Source organism: Girardinichthys multiradiatus, chromosome 1 (genome assembly GCF_021462225.1).
Source record: "Girardinichthys multiradiatus isolate DD_20200921_A chromosome 1, DD_fGirMul_XY1, whole genome shotgun sequence".
NCBI classification, from domain to species: Eukaryota; Metazoa; Chordata; class Actinopteri; order Cyprinodontiformes; family Goodeidae; genus Girardinichthys; species Girardinichthys multiradiatus.
The window spans coordinates 46,983,506-47,002,006 of NC_061794.1; the positions used below are offsets into that span (position 1 = coordinate 46,983,506).

The 18,501-nt window shown below is 41.3% G+C and overlaps 1 protein-coding gene across 1 annotated transcript in view; it reads left to right on the top strand.

Annotated features, from left to right (window-relative positions):
• The first annotated feature begins 2,511 nt into the window (after nt 1–2,511).
• Nucleotides 2,512–18,501, top strand: part of LOC124875477 (IQ motif and SEC7 domain-containing protein 2-like) — an 86,475-nt gene continuing 70,485 nt past the window's right edge. Inside the window, exon 1 of the mRNA XM_047377678.1 lies at nt 2,512–2,825. Within this exon, the coding sequence (XP_047233634.1) occupies nt 2,761–2,825 (65 nt within the window). The 5' untranslated portion in view covers nt 2,512–2,760. The remainder of the gene's footprint in view (nt 2,826–18,501) is intronic.

An 18,501-nucleotide genomic window follows, 5' to 3' on the forward strand; every position in this document is an offset into this window, starting at 1 on the left:
TCCTGACATATCCCAAATATTAGTGTGTGTGTGTTTCTATGTACATATTTCAGCCTGTGTGTAATTTAGAGATGCTCTTTTTTCATTCAGTTAGTCCCGGTTCGGTCTAATAGATCAGTGGATGTTCTGCTGTGGCTGGAAAACAATTTAGTGCATTACCGCCACCTTGTGGTTGCTTTGTTAGCAGCACATCACTGTTATCAAAACGATTGCTGTTCATATCTGCACACACTAAAAACTACTTAAACATTTGGAAAATGTCTGCACCAACCTACTGTGTTCTGTGGACTGAAGAAAAGCCTTTATGCTGGGTCTATTACATTTGTTTTTCATGAAGTCAACAGATTCGAGAACGGCTTAGGAGATATTTATAAGGAATCAATTTATTTTCCGATATTTATATTGTTGTTTCAAACCCTTCATAATTAACAGCAAATTTAGGTCAATGCAGCAGCATTCAGAGAAGGGCTGCTGATAAAGGACAGACCTTAACAATAAAGGGTGATAATCAGTCATGTTATATTCATCAGTATTTTCCTGTCCCTCATGTGTGGGAGTTGTCTGGTTTATTAGGAGCTAAACAGCCCCCAGACTGAGAGCAGGAAACTTGTTTCTTAGAGGTTGGTTTTGATCAATTCAATAAAAATAAGATCAGGATTCTTAGTCCTTCTTATTTGTCCTGGAGAAATCCGAGAGGGCTTTCCTGAACATGGAATAATTAACCAAATCTGTGTTTCTATAGACACATAAATCTGTTCTCAGGTCTGTTGTTCTTACCTGTTTGCTTCCTGAGAGGAACATTTGTTTGAATATTGAGTCGTTTTGCCGCCGGCGGTTTCCCCCCACACGGCCTGCTGCCCCCGAGGCTGCAGAGCATCACGCCGTTCAGACGCCTGTTGGCTGTCGCTCATCACCCCGCTGCTGTCAGCTTTCTGTCAGACCGCCAAGCTCCTCTCTGCATCCTTCATCGTCACAAGCATCATCCCCAACAGAGGCTCAGCACTTGCTGCTCTGCCTTAACATCAGCATCTTTTCTCACTGATTATCTGAAAACAGCAACAGATTCTTTTTCACTGTATATCTGCTGCTGACAATAAATATGAAGTTTAAAGAGAACAGCTTCTTTGGTCCACACAGGGTCAAAATCATACATATAACGGTGCAAATGTTTGCTTAAATGCTGGTTTTCGTATCCATCAACAGGCTTCTAGCATCATCTGTCTATCTGAATATTTGACATGTTGGCAGAATTGGTAGATTTCATCGGTTGGTTGTCCTCAGATTGTCAATAGGACTGAATTTGGAGCTCCATCATTGCCTGAATAAAGAAAACACTTTTTATTAGCCCAGTATTTTTGCTGTATGAATTTAGCGCATACAGTAGACATAAATATAGGTATTTACCAGGGGTATTTAAAAGGGATTATCCACATTTTAGATGCTTGTCTGGGATCATTGCCCAGTTGGAGCTCCAGACTGTCCATGTTTCCATCATCTATCTGTTGACTGGAGGTGAAGCTGAAAATTTCAGAGGTTGTGATCCTTCATTATTCATCCTCTTCTGTGCAAGGCTTCAGTAACCTATCACTGGCAGCTCCACAGCTCCACACCTCCAGATGTATTTTAAAGCAACACCTCAAACAGGCTGCTTGCTTGTGTGGCATCATAGAAAAATCACAAGTAATCAGCCAAGTTATCAGGAAGAGAACCATGGATCTCCACAAGTAATCATACCTGGGTACAATTCCCAGAAACCTTTAGGTGCCATTTTCCTCTGTTCACATCATGGTATACATGTACAATTACAAACAGCACTGTAATGTCCAGGAGGGAGACCGGTTCTATTTCCCCTTAGATGAACGGGTTTTGGTGTGAGATTGTCATTATCCAGAGTGAAATGAGTTCTGGAATGCCGCTCAGGTTTTTCAGATGGTATGTCTTCGTTATAAAGCCACCAGGTTGGCTGAAGAGCAAAAAAAAAAAAATTATATATATATATATCAGTGGCGGATGCTGCTCTTTCAAGGAGGGGAAGCTCAATTTCAAGATCGCTGATTCGCTGATTTCGCTGTCAATCAAAAAGGGATTCAGCCTCAGACAGATCATCCAATCATCATGCAGAAGCTGAGCGTCCGATGGGCGGGACAAAGCCCAGCATTTTTAATTCACTATTGAACTCACTGTTTAAAGCTGTGAAGCTGTGGGAATAAGTGAGAGGAAAGCTGCGTCGTTACCAGAGATAAGAAGCTGATTCTGAACAAAAGTTGAGCGCGTTGTAGCGTATATTTAGTCAATGACATGAACACACAGCGGTATATATTTGATCACTTATTTTTTGACATTTTAGGGGAAGCTGAGCTTCCCTTGCAGTCTTAGAGCAATCAACACTGCTCTCTCTCTCTTTCTCTCTCTCTCTCTCTATATATATATATATATATATATGTATAAATCTATGAGTGCGGAATAATAACCAAGGATTAGAAATGAGTTAGAGGTGAGAAATTATTTTATTTAGAAATGGTTGTTAAAATACAAATATATCTTCGGGCTGTGGTCCCCATGTGCCCGTCTCTTAGCCCCGCCTCTGCTGATGATGCCGCTCTGTGAGGAGAAGTGAGGGAGGAAGGTCTCAGACTTAGAGCAGCAGAGGCAGCGCTACACCGCGGCTCCATCTCCGGTACACCGGGCCTCATCCGTTCGACTCGGTTCGGTCTCTGTCCTCCCGGTTCGTGTCGCGGCTGATCCGCAGCAGCAGCAACAATGTGGTGCATCAACTGCGCTTCGGACAAAACACCCGCAATCCTGAACAACAAGCTGCTCTACTGGTAAGAAAACAACAGTAGTGGAGGGAGGGAGGGGGAGGTTAAATCATCAGCAGCTCAGTGTTTTTCTGCTTCATCCTCACTAACTGCGCCTTTTCCACCCGTCCTGACGCACTGCTGTGCCGCTTAGTGTACTGAATGTGCGCAGCTGCAGGTTGTGAACCCTAATAAAATGCGACACAAGCAGCTCCGGGATGTTTGGTGCTGAATTAACGCCATCAGAGATGCTGCTACGGGCATTTAAAAGGATGTTAATCTGCGTTCTGGGGGCGATTTGGCCGCTAATTACATTTTAATGCATTTTCTTTGCTCCAGTCTCCGTCTCTGTCCTCCTCAGCGTGTCTCTAAGTCGCTGTATCTCTGTTGCACTTGAAACTTTTCAGGTGGAGGAGGAAACATCTTCAGTCTCGGACATATTTAGAAACCTAAAAACTTGTTTGTTGTTCTGAATCGGATGTTCATGAAGGGGAGCTGTGATGATCAGATGGGGATCTGTGTTTTGAAGCAGCAGGGTTTTATGGATGCTCTTAATTTGCACCTTTAATGACCGGGCCCTTTCTCTGTTGTTAAGTTCAAAGCTCCCTGGTGCTTTTTTGTGGTTGTTTCATATTTTCGTGATCTATTTGTCATCTTGCAGGCATGCTTGTGGTTGTTTCAGTGCCGTGGGACCCAAGACTCCGACTTGTTTGTGTTTATCTAAATCACGTCCCTGGAGCTGTAGCGACCACGTCTGAGCTAAACAATGCTAGGGGTGTTTTGGTGTAAATGGTTTGCAAACATTAAAAAACCTCCCTGTTTGGAAGCAAAGCTTGTTCCCCCTCTGAGGGGGGCGGCTGTTATGTGTGCAGAGATTCCAGCTCTGATGTGTTGGATTTAGAAAAATATGCAGAAACCTGAGGACCTTTCTGCAGCTTCATGCCAACAGTGGTTATCCACTGAGTCGGATAGTTCTGAGCCTTGGAGATCCGACTTTCTGTAGAACCGAACAATCACAATAAAGCTTTAAGGAGTCATGACCTCCATGTATGTTTATTATGGGTTTAACATTGTTGTTGTTAAAGCAGCAGCTTGTTCCAGGTTTCACAGCAGCTCTTGTCTACAGAACGTGTGAATCTCTGTCATGATTTCAATCAGAGGTGAAAATGATCAGATTTTGCTGATTAGAAACTCATCTGACAACAAACGGTGCCTGTTAGGTTTGATCAGGTACTTGTTTTAGAGCAGTTTCCTCTTTATAGTGGTCAGTCCAGAGCAGCTGCAGTTACAGGAAAAAGATAATTCATCCTCTTTTATTCTTAACATTGGCCCAGTTAAAGTCCAGTTTACATTTACAATGGTCCATGTTCAGTGACTTGGAACATATTTTGGGCTTTTTCACATTTTATCACGTTACAAATATAAACTTTGATCTGATCCATTAAGATTTTATGTTTTAGGACTGCACCTGGGGGTCCTGATCTAACCCATCCATTGTATCTCTGGCTGTATGGTGGTCCTGCTGGAAGGTGAACCTCCACCAGTCTCACATCTTCTGCCGCCTCTAACAGGTCTTCTTCCAGGAATGTCCTGGATTTAGCTCCATCCATCTTCCCATTACCTCTGCCCATGCTGATAAAAAGCTTCCCCACAGCATGATGCTGCCACCACCATGTTTAATGTGAAAGGGGGGACTTCAGATGGCTCAGATGGTTCTGCTTGTGCAGAGGATGCTCCTGCCCCAGATCAAGTGCAGAACTCAGACTTGAAGGCCTGGGAGGGAGACACATTCTGCTGAGTGACCAACATACGTGTTTTATACAGCCAATATGGCAGCACAGATATTGGCGTGTGAAAGGCACAGTGAACAGGGCGTGACGTTCGTCCTGGAGTTTAAGCCTGAATGGAGAAGCACACGTGACGAGTCCCAACATTTCTGCAGACATTAGTGATATAAAAGGGCTAAAACCTCAAGGGTCGCAATGATATAAACAATTAAAATACAAACCATCTGCGGAGCTCAACCAACAAACAATCGTGGGGAAAAGAAAGTACACCTTCCTTTTTATGTTTGGGTATCATAGAAATAATGAAAATGATCATGTCATCAGCAGGTTCTGTGATGATTCGAAAATAACATTAAGTGAACGAAAAAGAACACATTCAACACTATTTCATTATTTGTTAGCTGTATCTAAAAAAAACTAAGTACACACCAGGAATCCCTGGTTACCTCACCACAGCATTTGAATGAGATTGAGGTCTGTACTTTGACTGGGCCGCTGAATTGCTGGTCTTTTTCAGGCCTTGTATATCTGGTGCTGTGTTTGGGATCATTGTCTTATTGATGACCCAGGTTGGTCCAAACTTCAGCTACTCCACAGATGTGCTCACATTTAACTCTAGAAGGCATTAGTATGCAGAGGAGATTGTAGTCCATTCAGCGATGGCAAGGTGCTTAGGTCCTTTGGGTGCAAAACAAGCCCAAACCATCAGTCCTCCATCACCGTGCTTTATAGTTGATATGGGCTGTCTTTGCCTACATGGTGTATTTAGTTTTCTCCAAAAATGGTTGTGTTCTTCATGGCCAAACATCTCTGCTTTGGTCTTATCTGTCCAGAAGTCCTGTGCTTCATTCAGATTCAGCTTTGCAACCTACATCCTGCTGCCAAATTGTTTTTAGAAGAAGATACTTTCCTCTTCAAACCTTTCAAGCAGCCATAATGTTTCTGTGCTTTTCTAACTGTCCTATCATGACCTTTAACCTTCAATCTGCTAACTGAGACCTGTAGAGTGTGAGATGGAGCTCTTGGGTTTATGGACATTTCTTTGAGCTTCACGCTGTGACCTTGGGCTGAATTTGCAGGGACGTCCGTTCCTGGGAAAATTGGCAGCTGTCTGAGATTCTTTCGTCTTGGGAAAAAACTTTCCTTCTGCTGATTGATGGACTTCAGATGGTTTAGAGATGACCTTATAACCTTTTCCAGATGGATGGGCAGCAACAGTCGCTCCTCTAAGGTCATTGCTGATGTCTTCACACCTTAGCATTGTGTCAGCTCACTCCCGAGTTCCCCACTGTAGAAAAACTCCTGCTTTGAATCTCGTAAAGAACAGATTTTATTAAGACTTTTATTATGTCCTGATACACGCCTGAGGAACAGTTCAGAGACACAGTCATTTTCTCGCTTGTATCTTATTAGATCAAATGTACAAATAAACATGTTTGTCATTATTAGACTGCATTGAAACGTTGCTCTCCTTCAGCTGAAAGTTAAGCCTCTTCCTCCGACTCGTTCTGTGAGGTCAGGAGGTTATACTGTGTTGATCATCAATCTGCTGTCGGAGCGCAGAGAGAATCAGACGGCCCAGAAGCTAATCGTTGCGTCCTGCTCTTTCTCTGACCCGTCAGACCTCAGAGTCTCTGTGTAATCCTGTGAAAACACACATAAACTAAGCGAGTGTCATCACGGGCGCCTCTTCCAGTCAGAGCTGTCAGCAAATTCAACAAAACCTGTTTTTAGAAATTGGTCACAGTCAGGAGGATTTAATGAAGGTTGGACAGTTTCTTCTTTTTAATTAATCAAAACTTAACCTTAATTTTCCTGCCTGGCTTCAGAATTTTGCTCTCTGAACATCCAGAACTTCCTGAAGTGATCACGATCCTTTGGCTCAGCTCACCCCAAAGATCCAGCTCCACAATGATACTATTTCTGTTGCAACCTGGGTAAAAAGAAAGTACACCCTTTGACAGTTCCAGAGTTTTTCTGCAGTTAGTTAAATCTAACCTCAGGTGAAGAAAAACCTTCAACAGAGTTCACTCCTTCATTATTTATGAAATGATAAAAAGTTATAGAAAATGAGTTTCCATCTGGAGATGATTAATGACTCCTGGAGGCTGATCACAGCATCAAACTGGAAGCTGCAACGAAAACAACTGGAAAGATAACGCATGATCAAGCTATGCATAAAACAGGCAGTAAAACTCCAAATGAGAATCATTTCTATGTTGCTCAACAGATGGCAGATTTTAAATAAATGATGATATTATTGAGTTTGCATAAACAATATGTAATATAAAGGCAGCATGAGTCATTTACTGATGAATGAGCAGAACGGATGTAAATGCAGCTTAACAGATATGTTTCTCTCTCCACTGACAGATTTTCAGTTGTTATAAAAACAAAGCCTGGTAATAAATTATCACAAAAATACAGTTTATAAAAGCATCTGAAATATATCATTCTTGGTGTTGTATGATGCAGCAATTCTGCAACTTCTGGCTGGATTTGTTGTTGGAACTTGATCATCTTACATCTTCTTTTGTGGGTTCTGGGTTTTTTTCCCATTCAGTGTTTAATAATGTAGTGATTTTGGTTGTTTCATCTTTCGTATTTTTTCATGAAAATAATGTTTTGGAATCAGCAAACGAATCAGTTTGTACCCAACAGGAGGTACTTTGTTCCTGCTATGACAGCAGATGAATTCAACTACAAGACCTTCTCAAGATTTAAATGTTATAAGAAAAGTTTAATATTTATTGTCCCTCATTTCTGAAAGTGAAAACTCATATATAGATTCATGACATATAGGGTGAAATATTTCAAGCCTTTATTTCTTGTAATTTTGATAATTCTGGCTTCCAGAGAATGAATGAAAACCCTACGTTCAGAGTCTCAGAACATCAGAATATTACATCAGATCAATAAAGAAGGATGTTTTAAACAGAAATGTCAGGCTTCTGAAAAGTGTTGTTTCTATGCACTCGGTACTTGGTCTGGGCCCCTTTCGCATGAATTACTGCATCAATGCGGCGTGGCATGGAGAAGATCAACCTGTGGTTCTAATGAGGTGTTCAGGAAACCCTGCTTCCTTTGATAGCAGCCTTCAGGTCATCATTGTTGGTTCTGGTGTCTTTCATCCTTCTCTTGACAGAACTCCATAGATTCTCTATGAGGTTCTTGTCAAGGCAGATTGGTAGTTAGTCAAGCACAGCAACACCATGGTCACTGGACCGGCTTCTGGTACCTTTGGCAGTGTGGGCCGGTACCAAGTCCTGCTGGAAAGTTTTTTTCCTTCCACTCAACTGTTTCTCAGAATGTATTTGGAAACAGCTCTCTGTGAACAACCGTATCTGTTGTGGCTTCCCCCCCTTGTCCTCCATGACTGTCTTCTGGACATCTGTCCAGCCAGCAGTCATCCCCATGGTTGCGTCTCTTACTGACCCAGACTGAGACCATCTAGAGACTCAGGAAGACAGTTAATTAGCTGATTAGGGTGTGACACCAAGAGTTTCCAATATTTAACTTTTTCACAATATTCAAATTTTCTGAGAAACTGGATTTTGGGTTTTAATTATCTGTAAGCCAGAATCATCTAAATGGCTTGAAATAAAGGCTTGAAATATTTCACTCTATATGGATCAATGGATCAGAGTTTCACTCTGAAACAAATATTTTATGATGTTCAAATGTTTTGAGATGTCCCTGTAAATTACTGTGGAAGGAAACTCATTAATGTGATAATATCTACCATCAGGAGGTTGCTCAGAGTTGCTTTGTTTTCATCAGGGTTTGTAACTGGTAAACGTCAACTGGTTCAACTGGTAATCAATGAAAACAGGGTTTAATTTCAGAAAACAATATACAAATAAATACATTAAATTAGATCTCAGAATTAACAAAAATATGTAGCCCAGAAAGAGAATCTGAAACGATTAGGTATAAATTAGACATTCTGGGTACAAAGGGGAGAATTGAGCCTGAGCTTGTTTTTAATAACTTGATCAATGCTGCAGATAATCTATTAGAAAATCTGGCCATTCTGCTGCGGTCCGCTTTCCATGTATTATTACCTATTACCTGGAAATCCATAAAGTCTTCTATGTCAGGAGCGTACAAAATCTGATACAAAAATGTGGAAAAATAAGAGGAGAAAAACACACATGGTCATAGTCAGAAGAGCCGTGAGCTACCAGCCTTATGTGAACCTCAGCATCTCCACCTGGATGCTCCTCTGTGGAGGACAGAGGATTCTATTTAGACCCAGATGTTGATATTTACCATCCATGTTTTTCCTCTGCTTTCAACTGATCCTGGTTTGTTGTGAGAACAGGATTAGCTTGTGCTAGGCAGTCCTTAGTAAGGTCACATTAACTGAAGAAAATAAATTAAAAGGCTCTCAGACAGGAGCCAGTTCCCAGCCTTTCTGAGATGCTATAAAGAACTGCTTCATTAGCAGCTCAGCTCCTCATCACAAACATCGCTTATGTCCTTGCTACCTGAAGATGTAGAAATCCAGCATCTAATGATCCCTGTTGTCTGCAGGACAATATTTCCTCTGGAAGTCTTTAGCAGATCCACTCGACTGTTTTATTCTCTGTGGACGTTGTTGGACCTTCCTGATGATATTTTTCCAGCTCTGTTCTCCAGATTTAATGTAATAGTTCAGGAAGCTTCCTTTGCATGTTGGTTTGCATCCACAGGCAATTTGTTTTGATCAGAAATGCCCCAGATCATCATCCCTCCACCACCGTGTTGAAAGCTGAAGTCCCATTGTCGCAGTGAGCTTATTCAGTTTTACTCCTGAGTATTTTCACTTCTTCATCCCCAAACATTTTGGCTTTTTGGTCTGTGTCAAAAGCTTTAGGGTTTAAAAGCAAAACTTTTAAACCCTAAAGCTTTTGTTTTTATCAGTTTAAACACTTAAATTGTTTATGCCTGTCAAGACAAATCTGACCATACTTATTACTGGATATAGTAAATATTAAATCTGAATACAAATAAGCCTATGATGTCAAAATTATTCAGGAGCTGAACTGCAGATGTCGGTTTTGGGTTCTCCAGGATGAAGTTCCCGGGCTGTAAATCCAGCTGCCTCGACAGGCGTTGGTGTTTCTCTTCTTCTGCTTTCTTGTATTTTTTTGCAGATGCTTTTATTCCCTGTTCAGCGTTACTGATCCACGATGCAGCCTCTCCATCCTGAGCTCGGTGGTCCAGGTGGGAATTCAGCCCCCTCTCCCAGCAGCGTGGCTCTTCATTAGCTCTCTGCTCAGGCGGTGGGAGTGCTGAGGAAGAAAAGACAGAGACTGAGTCATGCAGGCTGCTGGCTGCTGAGATGAGTTGACTCAGCGGCATTGTTGCTTTAATCCTACGGGAGCGAAGCTGTTGCCTGGAAACCTCTGAGCAGATTCAGACCAGACTCCTTGCTCTCTCGTTCTGAGATGCATTCAGGCTCCAGGTTAGGTGCAGGGCGAAGGATACTCTTGGACGATTTAGTCCCTCATTGTGCAGAAAGAAGCACAAACTGATGACTTTGTTTTAGCTTGTGGAGTCAGAGATGCAAAGCTTGCACTGAAGGGAGTGCTAAGAGTTGAGAAAATTTCACATATGTAGGGATCATCCCCTGGGGAGCAGGGACATGATGTTTTATTTTAATATTAACATGCCCTTTAGATGTTGGTACTTTTTTTCTAAAAGTGAGAAAATATGCCCTCAGTTTGGTGCTGCAGGAAGCAGCTCATCCTGCAGGGACCCCGAATATCAAACCCAAGCAGATTACTCTGTAAACCCTTTATTTAAATATCTGCTCTCCTTGTTTGAAACAAGCTAAAAACATTAGGAACTGATGCATCTGAAATTCATCGAATGTTTGTTGAAGTCTTAGTTATATACAGTACAGACCAAAAGTTTGGACACACCTTCTTATTCAAAGAGTTTTCTTTATTTTTAGGACTATGAATATTGTAGCTTCACACTGAAAGCATCAAAACTATGAATTAACACATGTGGAATTATATACTGAACAAAAAAGTGTGAAACAACTGAAAATATGTCTTATATTCTAGGTTCTTCAAAGTAGCCACCTTTTGCTTTGATTACTGCTCCACACACTCTTGGTATTCTGTTGATGAGCTTCAAGAGGTAGTCACCTGAAATGGTTTTCACTTCACAGGTGTGCCCTGTCAGGTTTAATAAGTGGGATTTCAAGCCTTATAAATGGGGTTGGGACCATCAGTTGTGTTGTGCAGGAGGTGGATACAGTACACAGCTGATAGTCCTACTGAATAGACTGTTAGAATTTGTATTATGGCAAGAAAAAAGCAGCTAAGTAAAGAAAAACGAGTGGCCATCATTACTTTAAGAAATGAAGGTCATTCAGTCCGAACAATTGGGAAAACTTTGAAAGTGTCTCCAAGTGCAGTCGCAAAAACCATTAAGCGCTACAAAGAAACTGGCTCACATGAGGACCGTCCCTGGAAAGAAGACCAAGAGTCACCTCTGCTGCGGACGATAAGTTCATCTGAGTCACCAGCCTCAGAAATCGCAGGTTAACAGCAGTTCAGATTAGAGAACAGGTCAATGCCACACAGAGTTCTAGCAGCAGACACATCTCTAGAATAACTGTTAAGAGGAGATTGTGTGAATCAGGCCTTCATGGTAAAATAGCTGCTAGGAAACCACTGCTGAGGACAGGCAACAAGCAGAAGAGACTTGTTTGGGCTAAAGAACACAAGGAATGGATATTAGACCAGTGGAAATCTGTGCTTTGGTCTGATGAGTCCAAGTTTGAGATCTTTGGTTCCAACCACCGTGTCTTTGTGCGGCGCAGAAGAGGTGAACGGATGGATTCTACATGCCTGGTTCCCACCGTGAAGCATGGAGGAGGAGGTGTGATGGTGTGGGGGTGCTTTGCTGGTGACACTGTTGGGGATTTATTCAAAATTGAAGGCATACTGAACCAGCATGGCTACCACAGCATCTTGCAGCAGCATGCTATTCCATCCGGTTTGTGTTTAGTTGGACCATCATTTATTTTTCAACAGGACAATGACCCCAAACACACCTCCAGGCTGTGTAAGGGCTATTTGACCAAGAAGGAGAGGGATGGGGTGCTGCGCCAGATGACCTGGCCTCCACAGTCACCGGACCTGAACCCAATCGAGATGGTTTGGGGTGAGCTGGACCGCAGAGTGAAGGCAAAAGGGCCAACAAGTGCTAAGCATCTCAGGGAACTCCTTCAAGACCGTTGGAAAACCATTTCAGGTGACGACTTCTTGAAGCTCATCAACAGAATACCAAGAGTTTGTGGAGTAGTAATCAAAGTAAAAGGTGGCTACTTTGAAGAACCTAGAATATAAGACATATTTTCAGTTGTTTCACACTTTTTTGTTCAGTATATAATTCCACATGTGTTAATTCATAGTTTTGATGCCTTCAGTGTGAAGCTACAATATTCATAGTCATGAAAATAAAGACAACTCTTTGAAGGAGAAGGTGTGTCCAAACCTTTGGTCTGTACTGTAGATCTGAGTAGGAATATATTTGGAGAATTTAATGTCAGAAGTACTGAGCTCAGATTAATCTGCAGTGAACAGTTACAGGACCTCCATTTTTTTTTTGTCTTGAAGGCAGTCTTATGTCTTCAGATCCTGATTAGTTTGAGTCTTTGGTTAAGTATAACTGTGCGTCGTCAAGATTATCAACTTATTATCTGTTTAAAGAGAGAAGGGTGGTTATCCGAGTCCACAGTCCTGTGGAACACCACATCTTATTATGAAGGCATAGCTCTTAGTCCAAACCATTTCAAAAGATCTTTAACGGTCACAGTTTTTCTGTCTCATTAATTGTTTCTACATGTCAGCAGCACCAATCAGCAGAGGCCATGTTATAGTTGGAGGTTTTCTCAGTCCGTCTGCAGGAAGGGAGTCTTCCATCTTCTAGAGTTTCAGCGTATCAGCAGATTCCCAGCCTGGTTTCATCCGTCCTCCCTTCAGCCTGTTTAAAACACTGAGGGAACAACCCAGAGCTAAGCTGCCTGAGCCAGTGATCTTTATTAGAATGAATGAAGTGTTGATTTCAAACCACTAAAGTTAGAAGAAGAAAGGATGTCCATCTATATATCTACAGCACCCTCCACATTTATGTCCCCTCTTGGAAGCTTAGTGTGAGTTTGTGACTTTAACTCAGCAACAAACAGTCCAGGTTGGTCTGGTATAAGACACTTGAAAAAGCACCTGGTGGATGTGTGATACTGTGAGCCTGTTTGTTTCATGAGAGTGTAGGGGTCATGATATCTTTGAAACACCAGGACATTTGAAATAAAAGTCTGATGGATCATCATTAGCTCTTTCAGCAGGAAAATTATCCAAAACATGTGGAAACGTCAACGTACAAATGGTTCTAAATCAGCCATCTTCAATGATCATCTTGGTTCCCAGACCTGACTCCTAAAAAACCTTCAGGCTAAGCTGAAGAAAGGACAGCATCTAGAGAGATTGTGCAAAGAACAATGTTCAAAGATCTTTAGGAGATGTTGTAGGAGATGTTGTAGAAGAAGACCGAGTGCTGTCTTGTGTAAAGACAGTTGTAGAAAGTATTAACAGGGATGTCAATAATTGTGCTACCAGTGATTTTGATAAAAACTATTAATTCCTCACTAAATAAATCTTCTCAAATTAGAGGTTTTCAGGTTTGAGATGCTGTTAAAATAAAAGCTTAAAATCTAGATGTAACCAGTTTTTCCTGCAAGTCTGGTGCTGAGTCGTTCCTCCAACAGACCGATGCATGGTGCTGCAAAATACTGGCGACCCGGTTCTGTACAGTATCTGTGAGGTCTGTGGCTGGATGATCAGAGCTTCTAATGTCTGTACAGCTCAGATCCGTTTAAACTTGAAGCAGCTTTACTGCAGCGGGGCAGAAACAGGCTCATATAAACACCCTGCAAAGCTCCAACTGAGGCATGTATCGCGCCTGTTTCAGAGAGATTAATCAGTGTTTTGTGCTCTGCAGCATTTCGTGGGCTTCAAACGCCCCCAGAAGAGCAGAACAACCAGAAGGTGCTCAGATATGTATGTGTGTGTGTGTGTGTGTTGGTGTGTGTGTTTGTTAAATTGTGTTGAGAAAATAATTGGCCGAGCAGGACGGCAGCAGTCCGCCTACCGCGGCTGGAAATTAACAGGAGCCAACCCTCCAACTGCAGGTAAAACTGAACTCAGGCAGCCAACACGAAACATAGCTGCAGTGTTTTTCTTTCTGCTTCACTGCTGCAGCTCTGCACCACTGAAATCTGTAAAAAATATTCACCCACTGGATTCAATTTAGATCTTCTGCCAACCATTAATCCTAACTATCGCTGTGTTGATTCTCACACATTAGATAAAATCATGAAACATTTAAATAAAAAGGCCCGTAGGACAAAAATACTGGGAACTGAACCCTAAATTTAGTTTTTATATAAAGTGAATAAACATTTTTACCAGATAAACTACTGCAGAAATCTATAACTGTAAAAGATTTAGTTTTCTCTCAGCAAAGCGGTACAAAATGACAGAAACTGCACAATATAACACAGAAAAATCAAGACAATGACTTCAAACACAAAACTAATAATAATAAAGATGGATTTGTGTCCAAAGCTAGAAAATCCACATAAAAGTGAAAAATCCTGGAAAAAGAATCCCAAAGAATTAAACTGAGCCTAATTTTTTTAGCTATTCAGAGGTAGACTTGCTTAGGATCATTGTCCTGCTGTGTAACTCCAGATTGCGTTAGCTAAAGATTTTCAAGCTGTGTTTTCACTGCAATATAGAAATAAATATAAATGAACACATATCTAAAATTTAGATGAATTCGGCCAAGGCCAGCGCAATGGCTTTTTCACGAGTGTCAGAATCATATTCTTAAGTTAAAAATACACAGAATGGAAAAAGAGGTCTACAGGTGAGATGAGGCCTCATGGATGGAGATTTTCCTTCAGGAAGTTTAGGTAAAGAGCTGAAATCATGGTTCTGTCAAGTTCTCCTGGCCCTAACGAAGCAAAGCAACCACACCAGCACACTACCGCCATCATGTTTGAGTATGATGTTCTGGTTCTGAAATGCTGTTAGTTCTGTACCCAGAAGAACACCTTCCAAAAAGGTCCACTTTTGTCTTTTTGGTAGATGTGAGATGGGCCTTTGTGTTCTGGCCTTGGAACTGTCCCATGGATATCATTTTTGCCCAGATTCTCTTTCTTATTGTTGAACCATGACCTCTGACCTTAACTGAGGCAGTCAGGGCTGCAAAGCTTTAGATGTTGTTCTAGGGTCTTTTGGGATCTCCTGGATCAGGTGTTGATGCTGTCTTGGAGTAGTTTTGGTAGGTTGACCACTCCTTGGAAGGTTCTCCACGGTTCCACGTTTTCTCCGTGTGGAAAATGGTTCTCATTGTGGTTCTCTGGAGTCCCAAAGCCTTAGAAATAGTTTTGTAACCATTTCCAGACTGATAGATGTCTGAGACTTGATTTCTCATCTGTTCTTGAATTTCCTTATTTATGGACTTGATGTGTTGTTTTTTTAGACCTTTTAGCCTACTTCATGTTGTCAGATTGGTTCTGTTTAAGGGGGTTCTTGATTCTAGAGGTCTGGCATTGATCAGGCGTGGTGTGGCCAGTAAAACTGAGCTCAGTTAATTCAGGATTTAATGAGGTGGACGATTATTTTTTCACACAGGGCCAGGTTGCTTTGAGCAGCTTTTTTCCTTATTAAATAACATCAGGATTTGTTTCTGTTAGTGTATGTGTATCTCGGTTTAATTAGCCAATGTATTGCTGCAGGAAAATAGAATGTTTTGTGCTTTTTTCAGTTGTTTCCACATGTAAAACAGGCAGTTAGCGTTCTGCTTGTTATTTTTCTGGGTATAGATAAATTATATGAAACTTTATCACTCTGATAGAACATTGTTTCTGGTGGAGAAAATAGGCTGACCCTAAAGTGCTGTAAAATCTTTAGATCCATGATGCTGAATGTTGTTGGGCAGATGTTTTGCTTAAAAGGCTAGTAAAATGTCAGCTTTGATTCTGAAATCCTCGGTTACATCAGACCAAAGCAAACAAAAGCGGCTGAAATCTAAGTAGAGAACTAATGTGTGCAGAGACTGTGTTTTATTCAACAGTTGATGCCTTCCAGCATGTTTGCCTGGGGCAGCTACACCAACTGGAAACCGTTTGAAGGAACGTGACGAGTCCAACGTGGTCTATGCAGCCCAAATGTTTGCACTCCTCCTCATTTTGTTTGACTAATACACAGGTGTTAGCAACCGAGCAGGTGGCTCGGTTTGTTGGCTCAGCCAGCAGAGATTTCAGGAATTATCCGAAGTTTACAGCTTTGTCAAAATTGTAGAACAAAGTAAAAAAAAAAAAAAGGAAAATCTCCTGTAGATTATAGCAATGTTGTGATCTTCAAACATGTTTCTGTGCATACTGAAGGTAAACTCACAGGCACCAGCATATTACATGACCTACTTTCCTGCTTGGTGGTACCTTCCAGGAACTCTACCAGGATCTGTTGGATGAACCTTCAAAAGATAGACAGGAAGCAGCTAAGAGAGATAAAGTAGGTCAGAAACAGGAGACAAATCAGTGGCTGTTGGAGGATGGAATCAATGATTACAATGACAATGATTTATAATTTACTATTTCATCAGAAAGGTTGAAGGGGGGCAGCCCAGCTGCTGCCCAGAGATCCAGTTTACTTTCTTTTTCCAAGCACAAAATGAACTTGGAAGCTTAGTTTAATAATAAATTAAATCTAATCTAAGGTGTGACTCCTAATTTAAAAGAGTATCTATTTAGTTTAAAGGTTGGATGTAAAAGCCCTTCCTGTTTTCCCTTTAGGTTTCTCACACAGAATTCTGCAGAAGCTCTTAACTAGTTTAGAGATGCTAAAGCTATCCAGGGTCTCAGTTGGCATTCATAATGGAATAATATACTATAGGTTGATTAATAAAGACTTGTATAAACGCCTAGACATCAAGGTTGACCACCAGCCCACATGCAAACTCTGATTTTCCAAAACAGTTTCAAAAAGAATATTTTTTTTTGTGGTGGACTGGACATCTGGAGATTTAAAAAAACAATGACAGAGATGTTTGCACATCCCCACTATGGCTTTCATATTTTCTTTCCACATCTGACTTGCTGTGTCCTGACTTTGTTACCATTAAACTTCAAATGTAAAGAAGAAAAATTAATAACTAAGAGGAAAATTAGGGGCTGTTGGTGTTTAGGAGAATCTTTAGCTCAGCTCTGCTTTAGCCATGCTCTTATGAATTTTATTGTGGTTGATGCTGATGTTATCGCCACCTGCTGGTGCAGCTTAGAAATCATGGCATCCATGATTGAATTAGCGAAGAGTGTAGATGCAGATCTAATTTTTAAAAACAGAGGGGAAATGTTTGCATAAAAGGCATCAGAGCAGTTTAGCTAGGGCGTGTGGAATCTGTGGTTGCTATAGCAATTACCGCCTTTACTGGAGAGCTGAGAGGGAGGAGGAGCCACTCCGCCCACCGTTTTCATCAGCAGGAGAAGAGAGAGGTGCCCTGCAGACACTATAATTGGTTTAGAAAAAGTTCTTGAACTGTGAGTGGCAGAACCTTCTGTTGTCCACGCGTTATTTTTTATGTATACACATAGTATCATGTAGCAGAAATGACAAGTTAAAGACACTCTGCAAGTCCAGTTTTGACTGAGAAATTTGGGTGTGAATTGGAGTTTGGTTGTGCACCATCAGAACGTGGGCCACAGAATATTTAACAGAAAACCAGAACTCTTCCAGAACCCTAGAGCAGTGGGGGGAACATTGGATGAAAGCAGACCCAAATGTATGAACTGTACGCATGGAGATCAAAATATGGCCATGAAACTAGTTTCTACCAAAACGTTTTTGAATATTTCACAGGGTCTTCATCCCACTCTAAGCTGAAAATTTTTTCTCAAATCCAGAAACATTAAACAAATTTTGTTAAAATTATAAAAGGTAGCAAAACATAAACTCATTGAGATAAACATCCACCCTCCATGACCCGTTAAAACCTTGAATGGTGGCTTTTCTGTTTAGGGGGAAACTTTGACTGCTGTGATTTTCCGAACCACAGTGGGACGTGTTCCTATCCTAACTATTTCTGGTTGAGCTGCAAGTTTTCATCTATTTTCCACTTGGATTTTCTCATATTTGAATAAAATAATTACAAACAACAGCAAATCAATGCCTGGATGTCCCGCTTTTAAAGTAACATTGAACGCAGCGTGGTAAACCAAAAATAAAGGCTTGACTTCAAACTTAATGAACCTGACTATGAAACTCGGTGAGATATTTTCTACAACATGGGTCTCTCAGGAGTACCAGATGGGAGTATGGGAATTGGTTGGCATTTTGGACTTAGACTAAGCTTCAGTTTTACAAATCATGACCCATAAAATGGCGTAATAATCATGTGTTGGGACACAGCCATGAGTTACAACAGGAAATGCGGTAAGGACTTTTCTGGAACTTTCAAAATAAATTGCATTAAACTACTTCATAACTTAGGAATTGGGGGTAACAGCGAACTTCCCATGATGCCACTGTCCACATAAAACCCCCACTTCCCCCACAAGTCTTTCCCTACCATCCGGACTCTTTGCGAGGCTGGCTGGTGAGACGGCGCGCATAAACTTTTCAAACTGGATCCAAGGGTGTCATAAGATCACACGATCATATGCACAAGTTAAGTACTGATGAATTACTGTTGAAAGAATCCGGTATTCATTCATAAAAGGGAGATTAAGGTATAAGCATTGCTTTACTTTCTCTCTGAGACCTGCAGAAGCAAACTGTGTTCCAGAGTTCCCTGCAGAGACGCTGTCTCTACGAAGCCGAGTCCGAAGGAAGGACAACGGCCCCGTATCA